Genomic DNA, 18,124 nt, shown 5'->3' with positions numbered 1-18,124 from the left:
CCTTATTACGCCGTCCGCAAGAAGTTGTTTAACCTCTGTATTGCGAATTCGGTTACACCCATGGGGTGCGGGTATGACTTAGAGTATACCGGTTCCCCATCCGTTTTAATCGTTGCCAATGTGTTTATGTCGAATGGCAGTGCTTCGTCCGGATCGGCGAAGGCTTTATGATTTTTTACAATCATTTTATCGAAGGTGGCTTTAATTGCCAGAAAAACGTCCTCGTCACCGATTTTTATGAAGTTAACGCTTTAGCAAACTAAATCTTTTCAGTTCCATTGCTAATGTGCAGAACATTTCTGGTAAAATCGAGCTTCGCATTCACTTGTTTAAGTAAGTCGAGTGCGATAATGCCGTTAAAATCTTTAAGGTCGTTAAGAATGAAAAAGGGTGTTTTTACGTTGAACACTGAATCTAGACATTTTTTATCTATTTTAGTAATGCCATGGATCGACTTTACTGTGAAGGGTTTATCCGCTGCCACGATGCCTTTCAGCCCCGGGAGTGGAGTAATTTAATTTTTAGAGGTGCCTGTGTCGATTAATAGTTTTATTTCTTTTCTTGCTACAATACGTGTACTGTAAGGAAGCAGGGATTTTATTCTCAATAATTGCAGGAGTCTTCTATAGCAAACTCGTCCTCTATCTCCGTGGTGCTTGCTTGCGCAAGGAGTCATATTCCTCATCGTCGGTTTTTTCTTCCGGCATGAAGTTTATTTTTTGTTGGGATCGTGTCGACCCCCTTTGCCTCGCCGTGGGCTGTTTGAACCTGGAGGAGGTGTCGACCTCCATTGGTTCTGGCGCTGGTTGGCTTGGACCTGCGCTATTATATGGTCTTTGTTTAAAAGAACCGCTCTGATTAGTTGCTCCCTTTTGGATCCTGACAAAGTAAGGGTTCTTTTTTATCGCCCCCTGGCTTTGGTTCTGTTCATAGTTTTTCCACCCTGTTTGTCGCTGGTTGCTCGGCCTAAATATCTTTTCCTCGCTATGGCGGGCGAAGGTGGCTGCGAAAGCGCTTCTGTCATTACTTGCCTCAGCTTCTTGAGCTAGTGCCAAGGCTGATGGTAAGTCTCATGGTTGCGCCGGAAAAAACGGCTATTTTCAATGACTTTTTTAAGCCCGATATGAACGCATGTAAAGCGTCATATCTGTGCTGTTCATTTAAGACTGCCGCCGCGGTTGCGTCGTGAGTCATGATTGTTTTGTTGGTAAGAAGCGTTAGCTTCCGTTCGATCTCGTCATAGTATTTAAGAAGGGGCAGTTCTCCCTGTCTTGATAGACTTAACTCTTGTTTAATTACGTGTGCAGGAGTTTTGTCCGCATACGTAGAATCCAACCATGCACGTATGGCATGAAAGTTAAACACTGTGTTAAATGAGGCTAATACAGCCGCTGCCGCGCCCCGTACCTTATTGTTAAGTATTCCTACAGCCTAGTAATGTCGGCTGCTGCCTTTGTATGGCTCAAATACCCTATATGCTGCAGTAGCAGCCTGCCTCCAGGAAACATAGTTTTCCTGCTTCCCGTCGAATTCCGGGACAGACTTTACCATGTCCAGGGGTTCGTTACATTCTTTCCCCGGTTCTATTTCTATTTCCAGGAAAGTCTGAATTTTCGGAGTTTTATCCTTTAATGAGGATAACTCCCCCATAATTTTAGCTAATTTTTCATCGAATAACTCCTGTTGCCTTTGGAGCGCGCAGACTATGGCAGCTTCCATGCTCGCAATTTGTTCAGCCTGCATTTCTTCTGTGTTCTGGGTTCGTGCGTTTTTAAAGTACACTGTCTCGGATGTGTGGACCCTGCTGGTCGATGGGTGGCAATCTCTTTCAGGTTGATTCTGTTCTGATTTCTGTCTTTCTACTCTTGTCTTCAAAAGTTTTTTGTATTCTTCTAGAACTTCTTCGTCTGATGAGACGTTGTCGCTATTTCTATACATGAGTCAGTATAAAAAAAATATCGTGGGTGCCACAAAATTCAATCAAGGGTTTGTTAAAGAAATTTTAGCACCTATTAATTTTTGCAACAAAATTTAAATATCAAAAACATTTTTATTAAAAAATGTTTTGTTTTTTTTCTGGCGGAAATTAGGCATCAAAAATAAAAAATTTTATTACTAAAAATTCTCCAAAAATATAATTGGTTTATTTTATTTTTGCACAACTTAGCATAGGAAAATTCGAAATTTATTCGTTTTTAAGTGTCAACGAAATTTATTTTTAAAAAATTTGCATTAGCGAACTCTTAGGACAAAAAGCCTACTCACATGTTCTTATATTTATTTCGTCTTCGAGTTCTATGTTTTGCCGACGGCTTTTGCCGCCACTGGTACTGCCGCTGCTGTTGTCGCTGCCGCCGCTGGCGCTGCTGCTGCCGTTATCGCTGCCGCTGCTGTTGTCTTCTTAGGGAGAATTTTTTGCAATTCCCGTTGCAGACTTCGGGTTTCTTCCACTTGTTAAGAGGAATTATTTAGATTTTGGGTTGCAGATTTTGGATTTCTTCCACTTGTTAAGAGGAGTTTTTTGGGTTGCAGATTTTGGATTTCTTCCACTTGTTAAGAGGAATTTTTTAGATTTTGGATTGCAGATTTTGGGTTTCTTCCACTTGTTAAGAGGAGTTTTTTTTTCCAGTTTTCCTTCACTTTGTTAAAAGTTTTAGGAAATATTATGGTTTGATTTTTGTATTTTTCTAGTGCCAGTTCTTGACCGCACTTTTAATTATATTTTCACTTGCACTTATTACACTGGATCGCGTGAGTCGTTGATTTTAATTTTACTTTTTACTTTCACTTGCAATTTCTTGCACTTGGATCGCTTGAGTGTCGTTGAGTTGGGCGACAATTATTAAACCGTTAAGTATTTATTTTATATTTTTATTTATTTCCATACGCCCGTAAGGGCATAGGTATTTTATACGGAGTCTTAACAATGACGAAGTACGAAAAGTAGTGACCTTGCACGTAAAAAAAAGCTATGTCTATTTGAACATCGAAAAAAAATTACTGATATGGTGTTAGCGATTTATATATCAATGGAGTCCTTGACTTAGGTCAGTTTTTCCAAAGGCTTGAAACGCAAGCCGGTATACATAAAATCAGCCAACTCAAAGTGGCACCGTGGGAAAATATCTTCGAAAACGTTTTTAATAGATAATTTCAAGAAAATGGGCAATAAAACATTAAAATCATTGAGAGTAGCGCTACTCAACCCGGTGACCCTAATAAATTCTGAAAAAGAAAAAGAAGCAATTATGTCTACATACCATGATGAACCAATTCAAGGAGGTCATACTGGTATTTAAAAAAAAACCTTGGGCAAGGTCAAAAGACATTACTTTTGGAAAGGTATGACCCGATATATTACAGAGTACATTGAACAATGTCTAAATACCAAAAAGCGAAGATAACCACGCATACAAAGACCCCATTAACCATTACGGAAACACCACAAACAGCTTTCGACAGGGTAATCGCGGACACGATCGGTCCACTGCCTAAGTCTGAACAAGGGAATGAATACGCAGTTACTTTAATCTGCGATTTAACAAAATACCTTGTATCAATACCAATTCCAAATAATAGTGCAAAAACAATAGCCAAAGCTATATTTGAAGATTTTATTTTGAAGTACGGTCCAAATGAAAACATTCACTACGGAAATGGGAACAGAATAAAAAAATTCAATAATTGAAGATTTATGTAAAAACTTAAATATTAAAAACATAAATTCTACTGCACACCATCACCCCACTGTCGGAACAGTAGAGCGAAGCCACAGAACTTCACGAACTTCAAACCAACTCGGTTCCGTCATTTGCCACTTTCATGTCGACACTATCTTGAAGAGTTCTACCTAAAATTGCGTCAAATGCCATGTCTTCGTCCGATATAATGTGGAATTATACGTTGAGATTGATGCCATCAATCTGCACTGGTATTGTCAGGCTTCCAAAAGTCACAATTTGGCTTTCCCCAATTCCTGTCAAACATTTTTCACCTCCTGTTAGGTTTTCTACTCCGAGCAATAAACAGAAGTCTGCTCCCGTATCTACCAATCCTTTCAAGGTTACTTTCCCAAACGAAGCATGCTTCAACTCCAATCCCAAAGACGTAAACGTGCTTATTGGCTTCTCCCTGCCTTCCACCTGCACTAGATTAGTTGCCTTTTCCTGTTTAGGTACTAGCTCGACCTTGCACTGGGCTGCTCTATGTCCTGGCTGGTTGCACCTTAAGCACTTGTTGTCTCTCTTTGGACAATCCTTCTTGATGTGAGACTCATCACCACAGTTAAAACTTTTCCTAACTTTCTCAACTGCTTTGACTGTCTCTTTTTCACCTTTATAAAAGTGAAAGTCATACTTGACGTGCTTCACCGATCCTCGCATTTTCTGAAATGCCTCGATTTGAACTTTCAGCTCCTTTAGCTTCTTCAAGCTTCTCGATCCACTGATGAATGTCAGGTGAACCATTTTTGGAAAACTGTGGCACACTCCCCTCTACATCCTTTAATGTAAACCACGATCTACCTGTGCTCGCATTTCCAACTTCTGTCCGCTTACAACTCGATTTTCCCTGGGCGCACCATTTGCAGAACCTGCACCTGCCTTGTAATTGTCTGAATTCACTGATGCAAAAGATCCATCCTCATCATCACCCACTTCAATCGCATCTTCAACGTTTTCATCAAGTAAGTAGTTTGTTTTGCATTTTCTTCCGGTTGTACTAAGACCAAGCTCTGACAACTAAGTCCGCAATTCTGCCACGAGCAGTGCTTTGGCACTTTTTTGCCTGTTCATTTTTACTTTAATATAATTATAGAATATAAGGATATAAAATATAGTGCTAACAAAATACAAAAATGTTTATCAAAACCGCCTGGACGGCTTTTCTCTATGTTAATGTGAAATGAATGTCAAACCTTAACACTATGTTAACTTAGCAGCAGTCCGACTGCAGGCACGCAATCTGTTACATTTTAAATTATTTCCTACCTTCCAATAAGACCAACAAGAGGTCTCCAAGACAAAATTGCTGTTCTCCACTTCTCTTTTCTGGCACAGCGCCTTCTGGCGGCCAAGTTGCAAAAAAACTTGTCTCGCCTCTCGATGTTTTCTCTGTCACTCACCAATATTTCTTTAACCGTTTTCTTTCGCCAGCCCAGCAATACAGTTTTGAACTCTTCGCTGCCTCACCGGAAATGTCTTTTCGCCGTGTCACCAATACTGATCCATATGTTCTCGTCATCACCAATACAGTTTCGAAATTTTTCTCGTCGTCACCAATACTGCTTTAGAACATTGGCTGCATCACTAATACTGATTCAGAATATTGGCGGGATCACTAATACTGCGGGATCACTAATACACTTCTCGGCGTCACCAATACTCCTCCAGAATGGTCTTCCCGTCACCACATCTCCTCCATAATGTTCTTCCCGTCGCTTCCAAACTCTTTTACAGATTTTCCCGGCCTCTGACTGCCAACTGACGTTCACCATAAAGTCATTAAGCTGCCTCCAGAATGGTACTCGCTGTTCAATCGCCTTCTATGTCGGTTTCTTGCCTCATTCCTTCGTTGCGCCAAAACGAATTTCACAACTGCTCGAATGTTGCGAAAACTTGCTGTCTCGTTTGCCCTGCTTTGCAAAATTGTTGTCTTTCTTTTTTTGCACATCACACTTGTTTTAGTTCATAACTGTCTGCAACGACAATTCACAGTGTTTTTTCCACTCTTTTAACACACGACTTAGTTTAATGACTTAGGTTTTTTAACACACAACTAAGTTTATTGACTTAGGTTTGTTCCAAATATTCCGATCAAACCCCCAAATTTGTGGCCCCGGAGTTCCGTTAGTGCGAATTACTTCCAGGACGACGTAGTTTTATTATTTTGATGCTTTATTTATTATTATATATTTGACTTAATTAACAAACTGAGTGTTGTGTGGTGTTTTAAACTTTAATAAGTTTACAAAATGGAGTGTGTCTCTGTGGACTGCTTAGCGTGAGATTTTGGCATCGATTGACTTTATTAAAGTTTTTCTCTCCTAATCTGTTACGCTCACGCAACATTAGCGATCTCTGGTTTGATTCTGATTCCTACATATATATATATTTTTGTTTGTTAAATAAAAATATAGTGTAGAGATGTCATCGATCCGTCCTTGGCTGCATCAGCTGGTCGTTATTTCGTTTATCTTTGCATTCTTTTTGTGCTAATAAGAAGACGACGGCTTTTTGCGTGGCACAAGAGTTTTAACAGCGTCTTTGTCGAAATATTTTCACACCCTTAAGCACGCGAGAATCAAAAAATTTTTGTGTTTAACTTTGATTAGTATTATAACGGGAACTAAAAAAAATGTTTTTCTGAAGCCACAATATGCAGCAGACCAATTTCGACGACTAAAAGAATGTGATTTTAAGACTTTTAAAGCCAAGGACGTACCATTTATAACAATAGCAAACAAGCAAAAAGACTGTCTTTCGGAAAGGAACATCTCCATAAGCCAAAGGAGTTCTGGAAAAGCGTTTTATGACAGATGAAAGCTCCTTTGAGTATAATTAATCAAAAAAACATTTTTGTAATTTTGTCAATGGTAAAGGCACAAATGGCGGCCCGTTTGCCAAAAAGTAAGCCATGGTGGAGGCTCTATGAAGTTCTGGGGATGTGTGGCGTATAATGAACAGAGTGACTTTGTTCCTGTCACTGGCTTGGTGAACCAACGACAATATTTGTCGGTTCTAAATAATTATCCTTTATCCTGCAACAGATTAACGCCCTACGCCACAAAGCCAAGTTGATTACAACTTTTTTGAAGGATTTTGTGGTACCACTTTGAACTGGCCACAAAGTCCAGACTTTAATATAATTGAAAACGGCTGGTATCTAGCACAAGAACAGTTTCGTTGAACAAAATTACAGAGAAGACAATTGCTGAGATCAATTCCATTGGGAAGAGATATCTCCAGAAACCATCCAAAATTGAAACGATTTAATACCGCGACGCCGGCAAAATTTGATTGAAACCAAGGAAATTATATATATTTAGCTAGATTCGTTTTTTTTTCTTTACTTAATATAAGTTTAAACTTTGTTATTCATTTTAAAAGGTTCTTGTCAAAATACCTATGCCACTACATGAAAATGACAAAATGTTGAATTCATTATTTTAAAGTTTGAATTAGCACTCAGTAAAACAGAAAAAAATTTATTGAGTTATATTACACCATTGAAAAGTTACATAAAAATCATTTGTTTTTCTTCAAAATAGTTATGCCGACTAGTGTAGTTACCAGCATTGGTCCTTTTCCAATAGGCAAATATTTATTCATTTCATACAAGCACTAAAAAACTAGGTAAATGTTGTAGGACTTTTTTGTTTTGTCACCAAGGTGGAAGGTGGAAAGAACTTTCCCCATTTTTTGCCTTGAGATGGACAGAACCTTATCCTTCCCTCGCCAAATGCAGAGCTAAAGGAAATGACCTGGATGTTTAGTCCTAAAGGCTAGGCAGCCTCTTTTCCAAACGATAATTAAATTGAAAACTGTTTTGAGTAAGAAAACAAATTAGAAAAAGTATAAGGGGTAAATAAAACAAAGAACGTATCATTCGTATTTTTTTGATGGCCAATAGTCTAGCTATAAGCATTATTAACGATTTAGAAAAAAAAAAAGTATTCGAAAAAAATTCTTACCATTTGGCCTTAACAGCTACGAGTTGATTACAATAAGACTTTTAAAGCCAAGGACGTACCATTTATAACAATAGCAAACAAGCAAAAAGACTGTCTTTCGGAAAGGAACATCTCCATAAGCCAAAGGAGTTCTGGAAAAGCGTTTTATGGCAGATGAAAGCTCCTTTGGGTATAATTAATCAAAAAAACATTTTTGTAATTTTTTCAATGGTAAAGGCACAAATGGCGGCCCGTTTGCCAAAAAGTAAGCCATGGTGGAGGCTCTATGAAGTTCTGGGGATGTGTGGCGTATAATGAACAGAGTGACTTTGTTCCTGTCACTGGCTTGGTGAACCAACGACAATATTTGTCGGTTCTAAATGATTATCCTTTATCCTGCAACAGATTAACGCCCTACGCCACAAAGCCAAGTTGATTACAACTTTTTTGAAGGATTTTGTGGTACCACTTTGAACTGGCCACAAAGTCCAGACTTTAATATAATTGAAAACGGCTGGTATCTAGCACAAGAACAGTTTCGTTGAACAAAATTACAGAGAAGACAATTGCTGAGATCAATTCCATTGGGAAGAGATATCTCCAGAAACCATCCAAAATTGAATCGATTTAATACCGCGACGCCGGCAAAATTTGATTGAAACCAAAGGAAATTATATATATTTTGCTAGATTCGTTTTTTTTTTCTTTACTTAATATAAGTTTAAACTTTGTTATTCATTTTAAAAGGTTCTTGTCAAAATACCTATGCCACTACATGAAAATGACAAAATGTTGAATTCATTATTTTAAAGTTTGATTTAGCACTTAGTAAAACAGAAAAAAATTTATTGAGTTATATTACACCATTGAAAAGTTACATAAAAACCATTTGTTTTTCTTCAAATAGTTATGCCGATTAGTGTAGTTACCAGCATTGGTCCTTTTCCAATAGGCAAATATTTATTCATTTCATACAAGCACTAAAAAACTAGGTAAATGTTGTAGGACTTTTTTGTTTTGTCACCAAGGTGGAAGGTGGAAAGAACATTCCCCATTTTTTGCCTTGAGATGGACAGAACCTTATCCTTCCCTCGCCAAATGCAGAGCTAAAGGAAATGACCTGGATGTTTAGTCCTAAAGGCTAGGCAGCCTCTTTTCCAAACGATAATTAAATTGAAAACTGTTTTGAGTAAGAAAACAAATTAGAAAAAGTATAAGGGGAAATAAAACAAAGAACGTATCATTCGTATTTTTTTGATGGCCAATAGTCTAGCTATAAGCATTATTAACGATTTAGAAAAAAAAAAGTGTTCGAAAAAAATTCTTACCATTTGGCCTTAACAGCTACGAGTTGATTACAATAAGACTTTTAAAGCCAAGGACGTACCATTTATAACAAAAGCAAACAAGCAAAAAGACTGTCTTTCGGAAAAGAACATCTCCATAAGCCAAAGGAGTTCTGGAAAAGCGTTTTATGACAGATGAAAGCTCCTTTGAGTATAATTAATCAAAAAAAACATTTTTGTAATTTTGTCAATGGTAAAGGCACAAATGGCGGCCCGTTTGCCAAAAAGTAAGCCATGGTGGAGGCTCTATGAAGTTCTGGGGATGTGTGGCGTATAATGAACAGAGTGACTTTGTTCCTGTCACTGGCTTGGTGAACCAACGACAATATTTGACGGTTCTAAATGATTATCCTTTATCCTGCAACAGATTAACGCCCTACGCCACAAAGCCAAGTTGATTACAACTTTTTTGAAGGATTTTGGTGGTACCACTTTGAACTGGCCACAAAGTCCAGACTTTAATATAATTGAAAACGGCTGGTATCTAGCACAAGAACAGTTTTGTTGAACAAAATTACAGAGAAGACAATTGCTGAGATCAATTCCATTGGGAAGAGATATCTCCAGAAACCATCCAAAATTGAATCGATTTAATACCGCGACGCCGGGCAAAATTTGATTGAAACCAAAGGAAATTATATATATTTTGCTAGATTCGTTTTTTTTTCTTTACTTAATATAAGTTTAAACTTTGTTATTCATTTTAAAAGGTTCTTGTCAAAATACCTATGCCACTACATGAAAATGACAAAATGTTGAATTCATTATTTAAAGTTTGAATTAACACTCAGTAAAACAGAAAATAATTTATTGAGTTATATTACACCATTGAAAGTTACATAAAACCATTTGTTTTTCTTCAAAATAGTTATGCCGACTAGTGTAGTTACCAGCATTGGTCCTTTTCCAATAGGCAAATATTTATTCATTTCATACAAGCACTAAAAAACTAGGTAAATGTTGTAGGACTTTTTTGTTTTGTCACCAAGGTGGAAGGTGGAAAGAACTTTCCCCATTTTTTGCCTTGAGATGGACAGAACCTTATCCTTCCCTCGCCAAATGCAGAGCTAAAGGAAATGACCTGGATGTTTAGTCCTAAAGGCTAGGCAGCCTCTTTTCCAAACGATAATTAAATTGAAAACTGTTTTGAGTAAGAAAACAAATTAGAAAAAGTATAAGGGTAAATAAAACAAAGAACGTATCATTCGTATTTTTTGATGGCCAATAGTCTAGCTATAAGCATTATTAACGATTTAGAAAAAAAAAAGTATTCGAAAAAAATTCTTACCATTTGGCCTTAACAGCTACGAGTTGATTACAATAAGAGTAGCTAAACAATCAGCGCTGCCGAGTAAAATTTATTGTAAGGCATGCAAAAAATTGGAGGTTTGTTTGTTCGTAAAATCTTGAAGTTCTGCTTTATAATACAATTAAAAACTTTAACTATAAGTTTAGTTTTTGAAAAAATGTATTTTTATTTTCAAAACTTTAACTATTTACAACATTTTTATTTTTGGGAACACCGACTAATTGATTTTAAGTATTTAACTGAACTGATTCTTAAATCTAATTATATTGTGGATCAAGAATTGGTTTCCGAAAGCTTTCGCTCTTCTGGGTGAGTAAATTGAGTGAACTTTCTATTTCGATTAAGTGAGCTTTGATTTTAATTGAGTGAAAGAGACTTCTTTGTCTTATCTTGTTTAAAGGTTTAGAGGAGACAGAATTTGAATATGCCAAAAGTGTGGGAACGTTTATCAGAGGCGCGACATTAAATGTTTAGTTTGAGATTTAACATTAACAATGGAAATTTCCAAGCACCTTCTGAGTTTAGAAAGGTTTATAATAAGTGGGTTTCAAGTTTTGTTTCCTTTTGATAGGGGTGATTCAAGAGTAAGATCTAATGTGTGGAAATGATGTGTAGGCATATGCAATTTAATTTCCAGGATAATAAAAAACAAACCAAATCAAAATAAGTTTTCGAACGTTTGATTTATTCGAAGTTTAATTTGAGACTGATTTTATTCATTTAAAAATACCCTGATCTAAGCTTTGGGTTGGGGCAGCGACGTCGACGTCGCGGAAGAGACCACGGCGGTTGTCTAGTTCTGATGAAGCGGCTGAAACTGCAAGGTTTGCAGAATCAGTATTTTGATAATGCGCTGTGGCTGTTAACCGGATGCTTGAGCCTGCAAGGTTTGCAGAATCAGCATTTTGGTATAGCGTTGTGGCTGTTAAGCGGATGCGTGTGTTTATGTTATTGAGCTTGCGGGTTCTTGACCGTTGAATTGAAATTGTGGTAGGCGTTTAATAACTCTTTATTCTCACACGTCTTAATGCTACCTCTCGCTTACACTACAGGTTTTAGAATGACCTCTCGGTGAGATCCTCTTACAGTTCATGTTACTTAACATAGGTTTAACATAACTTTTAACATAAGCATCGTATATCGGTGTTGTATAATTATTTGTATTATGTAAGTATTATAATATATGAGTGTTAGTGTGTGTATGAGCCTACTACAGTTCGGCCATCCTGTAATACGGATCCCCTGATCCTGCTTTCTTTTGGAAACAATTTTGACAAATAACTCTTATATCTATCTTATACTAAGACAGTGTTTAGTTAAATGTATTTTCTTCATTTATTTTTTCGTTTTACTATCCAGGGTCTTATGTTTTGAGCACTCCATACACCCTTGTATGGATTTCGGGACACTTGAAAACCTTCAACATCCTTTAGTAGGAACCTGTCATTGCGAAGCACTTTAGCAATTGTATATGGGCCTTTGTTTTTTGGGATCAACTTCCCAGCAACTCCCGCAGTGTTGTCAACATTTTTACCATTACGTAATCTCCTTTTGTGTAATCCTTTGGCGTTTTCTTTGTCTTATCATAATATGTTTCATTGTATTTCTGCGCTTGTTTTTTGTTTCTCCATTGCCAGTTTTCGAATCTCGTCCAAATTCTCTACTTGAGCTGTGTTGTTAATTTCTTCTTACTTATCCCTAAGTTCATTAATAATCTGACCTCTCTGCTCTACACCAAACAGCATTTTGCTAGGAATTTGTCTTAAACTTCTGTGTATAGTGTTATTAAGTGCATGTTCAACTTGCTCGATTACATTATCCCAATGTACATTATTTTCAGACTCCGTTAATATGGCTATCATGGGCCCTATGCTCCTGTTTATGCGTTGTCCATTTGCTTGTAAAGAACCTGTCGCTATTTTCAAATGTTTGATGTATGTTTCTGTTAAAAATTCACTAAATTTATTAGATGTAAAACAACTGCCTCTATCTGAAACTATAAATTTTGATTTGCTATACGCCCTAAAATAATCGGATAAAGCTTTTATTACTTCTTTTGTGCTTGTTGTCTTTGTTGCGATGTGCAACAAATCAAACGGCCTGTCTCCTTTGGGAATACTGTGTAAGAAGCCTTCTGATTTTCCAGTATTTGGAGAGAATGCTACGCATTTTAAACAATTCTCAATGTGATTCTTGCATTTTTCCTTAATATTTTTAAACCAATAAATCTTTGAAATTGCATCTATCATCTTGTCTCTACCAACGTGACCAAGTTCATTATTATATTTATGCAAGACGCGACGTTCCATGTCCTCAGGGACACCTATCCTTTTGATAGGGGTGATTCAAGAGTAAGATCTAATGTGTGGAAATGATGTGTAGGCATATGCAATTTAATTTCCAGGATAATAAAAAACAAACCAAATCAAAATAAGTTTTCGAACGTTTGATTTATTCGAAGTTTAATTTGAGACTGATTTTATTCATTTAAAAATACCCTGATCTAAGCTTTGGGTTGGGGCAGCGACGTCGACGTCGCGGAAGAGACCACGGCGGTTGTCTAGTTCTGATGAAGCGGCTGAAACTGCAAGGTTTGCAGAATCAGTATTTTGATAATGCGCTGTGGCTGTTAACCGGATGCTTGAGTCTGCAAGGTTTGCAGAATCAGCATTTTGGTATAGCGTTGTGGCTGTTAAGCGGATGCGTGTGTTTATGTTATTGAGCTTGCGGGTTCTTGACCGTTGAATTGAAATTGTGGTAGGCGTTTAATAACTCTTTATTCTCACACGTCTTAATGCTACCTCTTGCTCACACTACAGGTTTTAGAATGACCTCTCGGTGAGATCCTCTTACAGTTCATGTTACTTAACATAGGTTTAACATAACTTTTAACATAAGCATCGTATATCGGTGTTGTATAATTATTTGTATTATGTAAGTATTATAATATATGAGTGTTAGTGTGTGTATGAGCCTACTACAGTTCGGCCATCCTGTAATACGGATCCCCTGATCCTGCTTTCTTTTGGAAACAATTTTGACAAATAACTCTTATATCTATCTTATACTAAGACAGTGTTTAGTTAAATGTATTTTCTTCATTTATTTTTTCGTTTTACTATCCAGGGTCTTATGTTTTGAGCACTCCATACACCCTTGTATGGATTTCGGGACACTTGAAAACCTTCAACATCCTTTAGTAGGAACCTGTCATTGCGAAGCACTTTAGCAATTGTATATGGGCCTTTGTTTTTTGGGATCAACTTCCCAGCAACTCCCGCAGTGTTGTCAACATTTTTTACCATTACGTAATCTCCTTTTGTGTAATCCTTTGGCGTTTTCTTTGTCTTATCATAATATGTTTCATTGTATTTCTGCGCTTGTTTTTTGTTTCTCCATTGCCAGTTTTCGAATCTCGTCCAAATTCTCTACTTGAGCTGTGTTGTTAATTTCTTCTTACTTATCCCTAAGTTCATTAATAATCTGACCTCTCTGCTCTACACCAAACAGCATTTTGCTAGGAATTTGTCTTAAACTTCTGTGTATAGTGTTATTAAGTGCATGTTCAACTTGCTCGATTACATTATCCCAATGTACATTATTTTCAGACTCCGTTAATATGGCTATCATGGGCCCTATGCTCCTGTTTATGCGTTGTCCATTTGCTTGTGGAGAACCTGTCGCTATTTTCAAATGTTTGATGTATGTTTCTGTTAAAAATTCACTAAATTTATTAGATGTAAAACAACTGCCTCTATCTGAAACTATAAATTTTGATTTGCTATACGCCCTAAAATAATCGGATAAAGCTTTTATTACTTCTTTTGTGCTTGTTGTCTTTGTTGCGATGTGCAACAAATCAAACGGCCTGTCTCCTTTGGGGATACTGTGTAAGAAGCCTTCTGATTTTCCAGTATTTGGAGAGAATGCTACGCATTTTAAACAATTCTCAATGTGATTCTTGCATTTTTCCTTAATATTTTTAAACCAATAAATCTTTGAAATTGCATCTATCATCTTGTCTCTACCAACGTGACCAAGTTCATTATTATATTTATGCAAGACGCGACGTTCCATGTCCTCAGGGACAAAAAATAGTAAACGATCGTCATTCGTTTTTCTGTAAACAACGCCGTTTCTCATTTCGAAATGTTTGAGTTCATTTCTTTCTAATTTTTCCTTAATTGTCGGTATTTTGATATCTTTTGATTGACAGATTAAAAGATTGTCCTCAAAACTAGTGGTTTCTACTATTGAAATATAACCCATCGGGCGATTCTAGGATTTAGTTCGACTCTGTTTAATGTCAGAGCTAAGGAATTGCAGTCGGTTATTATCTTAAAATGTTTACCATGAAGATAGATTCGAAATCTACGCAGGGCATAGATGATAGCTAGCTCGAAGCTGTGGTATTTTGTCTCAGTCTCTGTTCTTCGCTTTGAAAAGTAGAATACGGGATGGAGTTTTCCATCTCCCTTCCTTTGCATTAAAACCGCACCGAAACCCATAGCGCTTGCATCGCAATGTAATTCAACCTCATCTTTATGATTATATAGGGCTAAAACAGGTGATTCTATTAGTTTTTTTTAAGGTTTAAAAAACAGTCTAGTCCTCTTTCTTGGAAAGAAAATTCCTTGTCTTCCCTTAAAGTGTCATAAAGTGGCTTAGGTAATGTGGAGAAATCTTTTATTAACCTTCTAAAATAGGAACATAGTAAAAAGCTTTGTACGTTATGTACTTTTTCGGGAACTGGGAAGTTTTTAATTGCATCAATCCCTCTGTCGTCTGCTCTGATTCCTTCTTTGGTAATAAAAAATCCTAGGTACTTTATGTTGGATTGCATAAACTCGCATTTGTCCATACGAAGCTCTAACTTATTGTTAAATATTCTTATTAAAACTTCTTTTAAAGTCCTTAAATGTACTTCCGCATATTTGCTTGCTATCATAATATCATCCATGTATATGATTACTTTATTTTCCCGTATCAAATCCGCAAAAATTTTATTTACAAAACGTTGGAATACTGCTGATGCATTTTTTAAAAATTCAAATTGTTCTAATGGAGTGACAAACGAAGTACATTTTACTAACTGATCGCTAACGAATACGTGAAAATAACCATTTTTCAAGTCGAGCTTTGAAAATACACTTTTATTTACTAATTTGTCTAGAAGGTCATCTATAGTCTATACATAAACGCAAGTCTCCTGTTTTTTTCTTTACCAGTACAATGGGAGAAGCATATTCTGAATCACTGTTTCTTATTATCCCTTTGTCTAAATATTTGTCTAATAACTTTTGAAGCTGATCCTTTTCAGTAAAAGAAAGTCGCCTTGGTGAACAACTGAAAGGTTTGGATTTGTCTAAACTAATTTTCATTTCGCATCTTGTCAAAGGAGTATCTGGTCTTTTAGCGTTGACATAATATTCTTCAAACATTTTAACAAATTTACATTTCGTTTGATAGCTTACATCGCACCCACAATTGTAGTCTACAAACTGATCATCAGCCACGTTGATATCTAACATATCTCTTTCAAAACTGTCTTCAAAATTTTCTGTTTTCTTACCTCGAGGCATCTCTCTGTAAAATTGACTGTCTTTTAAATGCGATTCGCATGTTTTCATTTGCCTGTATGTTGACTCATTTCTAATAGTTTGCTTATCTCTTTGTTGCTCATTAATATTCTCATTTTCCAGTTGAACACCGCTAACAGTCTCTCGTAAACTTTTTCCGGTACTACTTGTCTTTTCTAGCAAACTTCTCTCAATAGTTGCCTCTTCTAATAGTTTTTCCGTAAAAGTTGAATTTTGCAATGATCGTTCATTAAAATATTCATTTCCTGTAAATTTTTCATTAATCGATTCATTTCCTAAATTTTTCATTAATATTTGGATTTCTTCACCATTTTTCATAAATAAATTCATTTTCTAAAAACTTTGCATTAACAGCTGTATTTCCTAACAATTTTTCATTAACAGTTTCGTTTTCTAAAAATTGTTCATTGACAGTTGTATTTCCTAACAATTTTTCATTAACAGTTTCGTTTTCTAAAAATTTCTCATTAACAGTTTCGTTTCCTGACAGTTTTTCATTAACGATTGCCTTTCCTAACAGTTTTTCATTTTTACAAAATTTTTCGCCAGCCGTTTCATTTTCTAAAGATTTTTCCCTAACAGTCTCGTTAAAATTCCCGTTGGAATCGCAGTTGGCTTCTGCGGTAATTGCTAGTTGTTGATCCTTTTTCCCAGGTGGTAGGTTTGAGGCATGGGCATCTACTTTTAATATGTCATTAATATTTCCATAAGTTTCAAGGGTGTCGAGATTCATATTCAAACCATAAATATTCATAAAGTCCCTTCCCAGGACTGCGTCGTGCCTCATAGATTCATTTGCCACAACAATCATATCAAATTTAATGTTTAATTTTTCTTTTAAAATGAATCATGAAGTTTTTCCAAAAATGTTAAGTTGGCTCTGGTTCAGCTCATGATAAACTTGGTTAATGTTACTTAATGATAATGCAGCTGGAATTCTGGACTGCTTAATGAATGATATCGCGCTCCCTGAGTCTATAAGACATTCTGCAATAATATGTGAATTGAGATGATGATCAAAAAAAATTAATACTTTTCTTACATAGTTGTTGTCGCTGCTATTGTTGTTGCTGTTGCTATTGTTGTAGGTGTTGCTCTTCCTCTGGCGGCATTCTCCCACAAAATGACCCATTTCACCGCATGCGAAACAAGATCCAGGTGCCCTTGCTGGCTTGCGGCATTCCTTGGCCAAATGGCCCTTCGAGTTGCAGTTCCTGTTGATCTGCGTCGCTTCCAACGTCGACTTCTTCGGTGCGTATGTTCCGGGTTGTTGTGGAAGACGTATGTTGGAAAATGCTAGCAGCATCTTCTCCGGATTTGCGAACCTTTGGATACGGGCTTGATCACGCAAACTCGCAGATGGGATTCCTTCGATGAGTTGTTCGGGCAGTTTCTCAGTGTCCATGCTGATGCCTTGGGACATCATTGTTTTATCCTCGAAATACATTGTGAATCTCTCGTCCTTTTGCCATTTCCGTTGCTCGAATTTGCGGTGACGCTCTGTTTTGGACGCCGTGTTTCCAAATGCTATGATTAGTTGTTCGCACAGTCGTTCGAAAGAATCTAGTATTCGGGATGGGTTGGCGTGCAGCCAACGCTGAGAATTACCTTTTAATTTGGTAACTAGTAGCATTCTTAGGCAGTCATTATCTAAGTTGTAGATTTGGCCTATGTTCTTAAGGTGATCTACCCAGTTGCGTGCATAAATGTTTCCGTCGAAGTCAATGGCAGCTTCTTTGGCAAACGAGAGTGAAGCTGCTGATCCAGCCCTGGACGATGTGTGTCATTCCGTGGACCTTCCGCGTTGCCACCTTATCCGTTTCCTATAGCGATTGCTGGCGTTGCCATGCGATGAATCTCCAATTGGCTGTTCGCGCGCAACGTGTGTCTCTGCCTGTTGTTGTTGTTGTTGGATGGTGCCGCAAGTTTCAGCCTGCTGTTGCTGTTGTTGTATAGCGATGCGTGTTACTGCCTGCTGTTGCTGCATGGCGATCTCTTCTAACTGTCGTTGCTGTTTGGCGCCACGCGTCTCCGCTCGCTGCAACGCATTCTGATGCGCAATAAGTGTTGTTCGCAGCTGCGTGATAATTTCCAGAAGGTCGTCTTGGTCTGTAACATCGTCGGAGACGCCCTCCTGTAGTACCTGCGATGCGCTTTCAGGGTTTGTGTTAACCTCTTCACGTTCTGTTCCAGAGGCGCC

The 18,124-nt window shown here is 37.2% G+C and overlaps 3 protein-coding genes across 8 annotated transcripts in view; all 3 read right to left on the bottom strand.

Moving 5' to 3' along the window:
- Positions 1–18,124, bottom strand: part of LOC128264148 (neurotrimin) — a 350,308-nt gene that overhangs the window by 264,317 nt on the left and 67,867 nt on the right. The gene's annotated exons all lie outside the window — the stretch shown is intronic.
- LOC128264149 (uncharacterized) overlaps positions 1–18,124 on the bottom strand; it is a 96,919-nt gene that overhangs the window by 76,390 nt on the left and 2,405 nt on the right. The gene's annotated exons all lie outside the window — the stretch shown is intronic.
- LOC128264151 (zinc finger CCHC domain-containing protein 7-like) lies at positions 16,512–17,249 on the bottom strand. The gene is made up of 2 exons (XM_052999517.1): positions 16,967–17,249; positions 16,512–16,911 (listed from the first exon to the last, which is right to left on the bottom strand). The coding sequence occupies exons 1-2, from the start codon at positions 17,228–17,230 to the stop codon at positions 16,900–16,902; spliced, it is 276 nt and encodes a 91-aa protein (XP_052855477.1). The 5' UTR covers positions 17,231–17,249; the 3' UTR covers positions 16,512–16,899.

This window comes from Drosophila gunungcola, unplaced genomic scaffold (assembly GCF_025200985.1).
Source record: "Drosophila gunungcola strain Sukarami unplaced genomic scaffold, Dgunungcola_SK_2 000058F, whole genome shotgun sequence".
NCBI lineage: Eukaryota > Metazoa > Arthropoda > Insecta > Diptera > Drosophilidae > Drosophila > Drosophila gunungcola.
This window is presented reverse-complemented; position numbering and strand designations above follow the sequence as displayed.

What these genes read in the sequence shown, in the direction of transcription:
- LOC128264151 (XM_052999517.1), bottom strand. Translation starts at nt 17,230, where the DNA reads ATGCTGCTAGCATTTTCCAACATACGTCTTCCACAACAACCCGGAACA.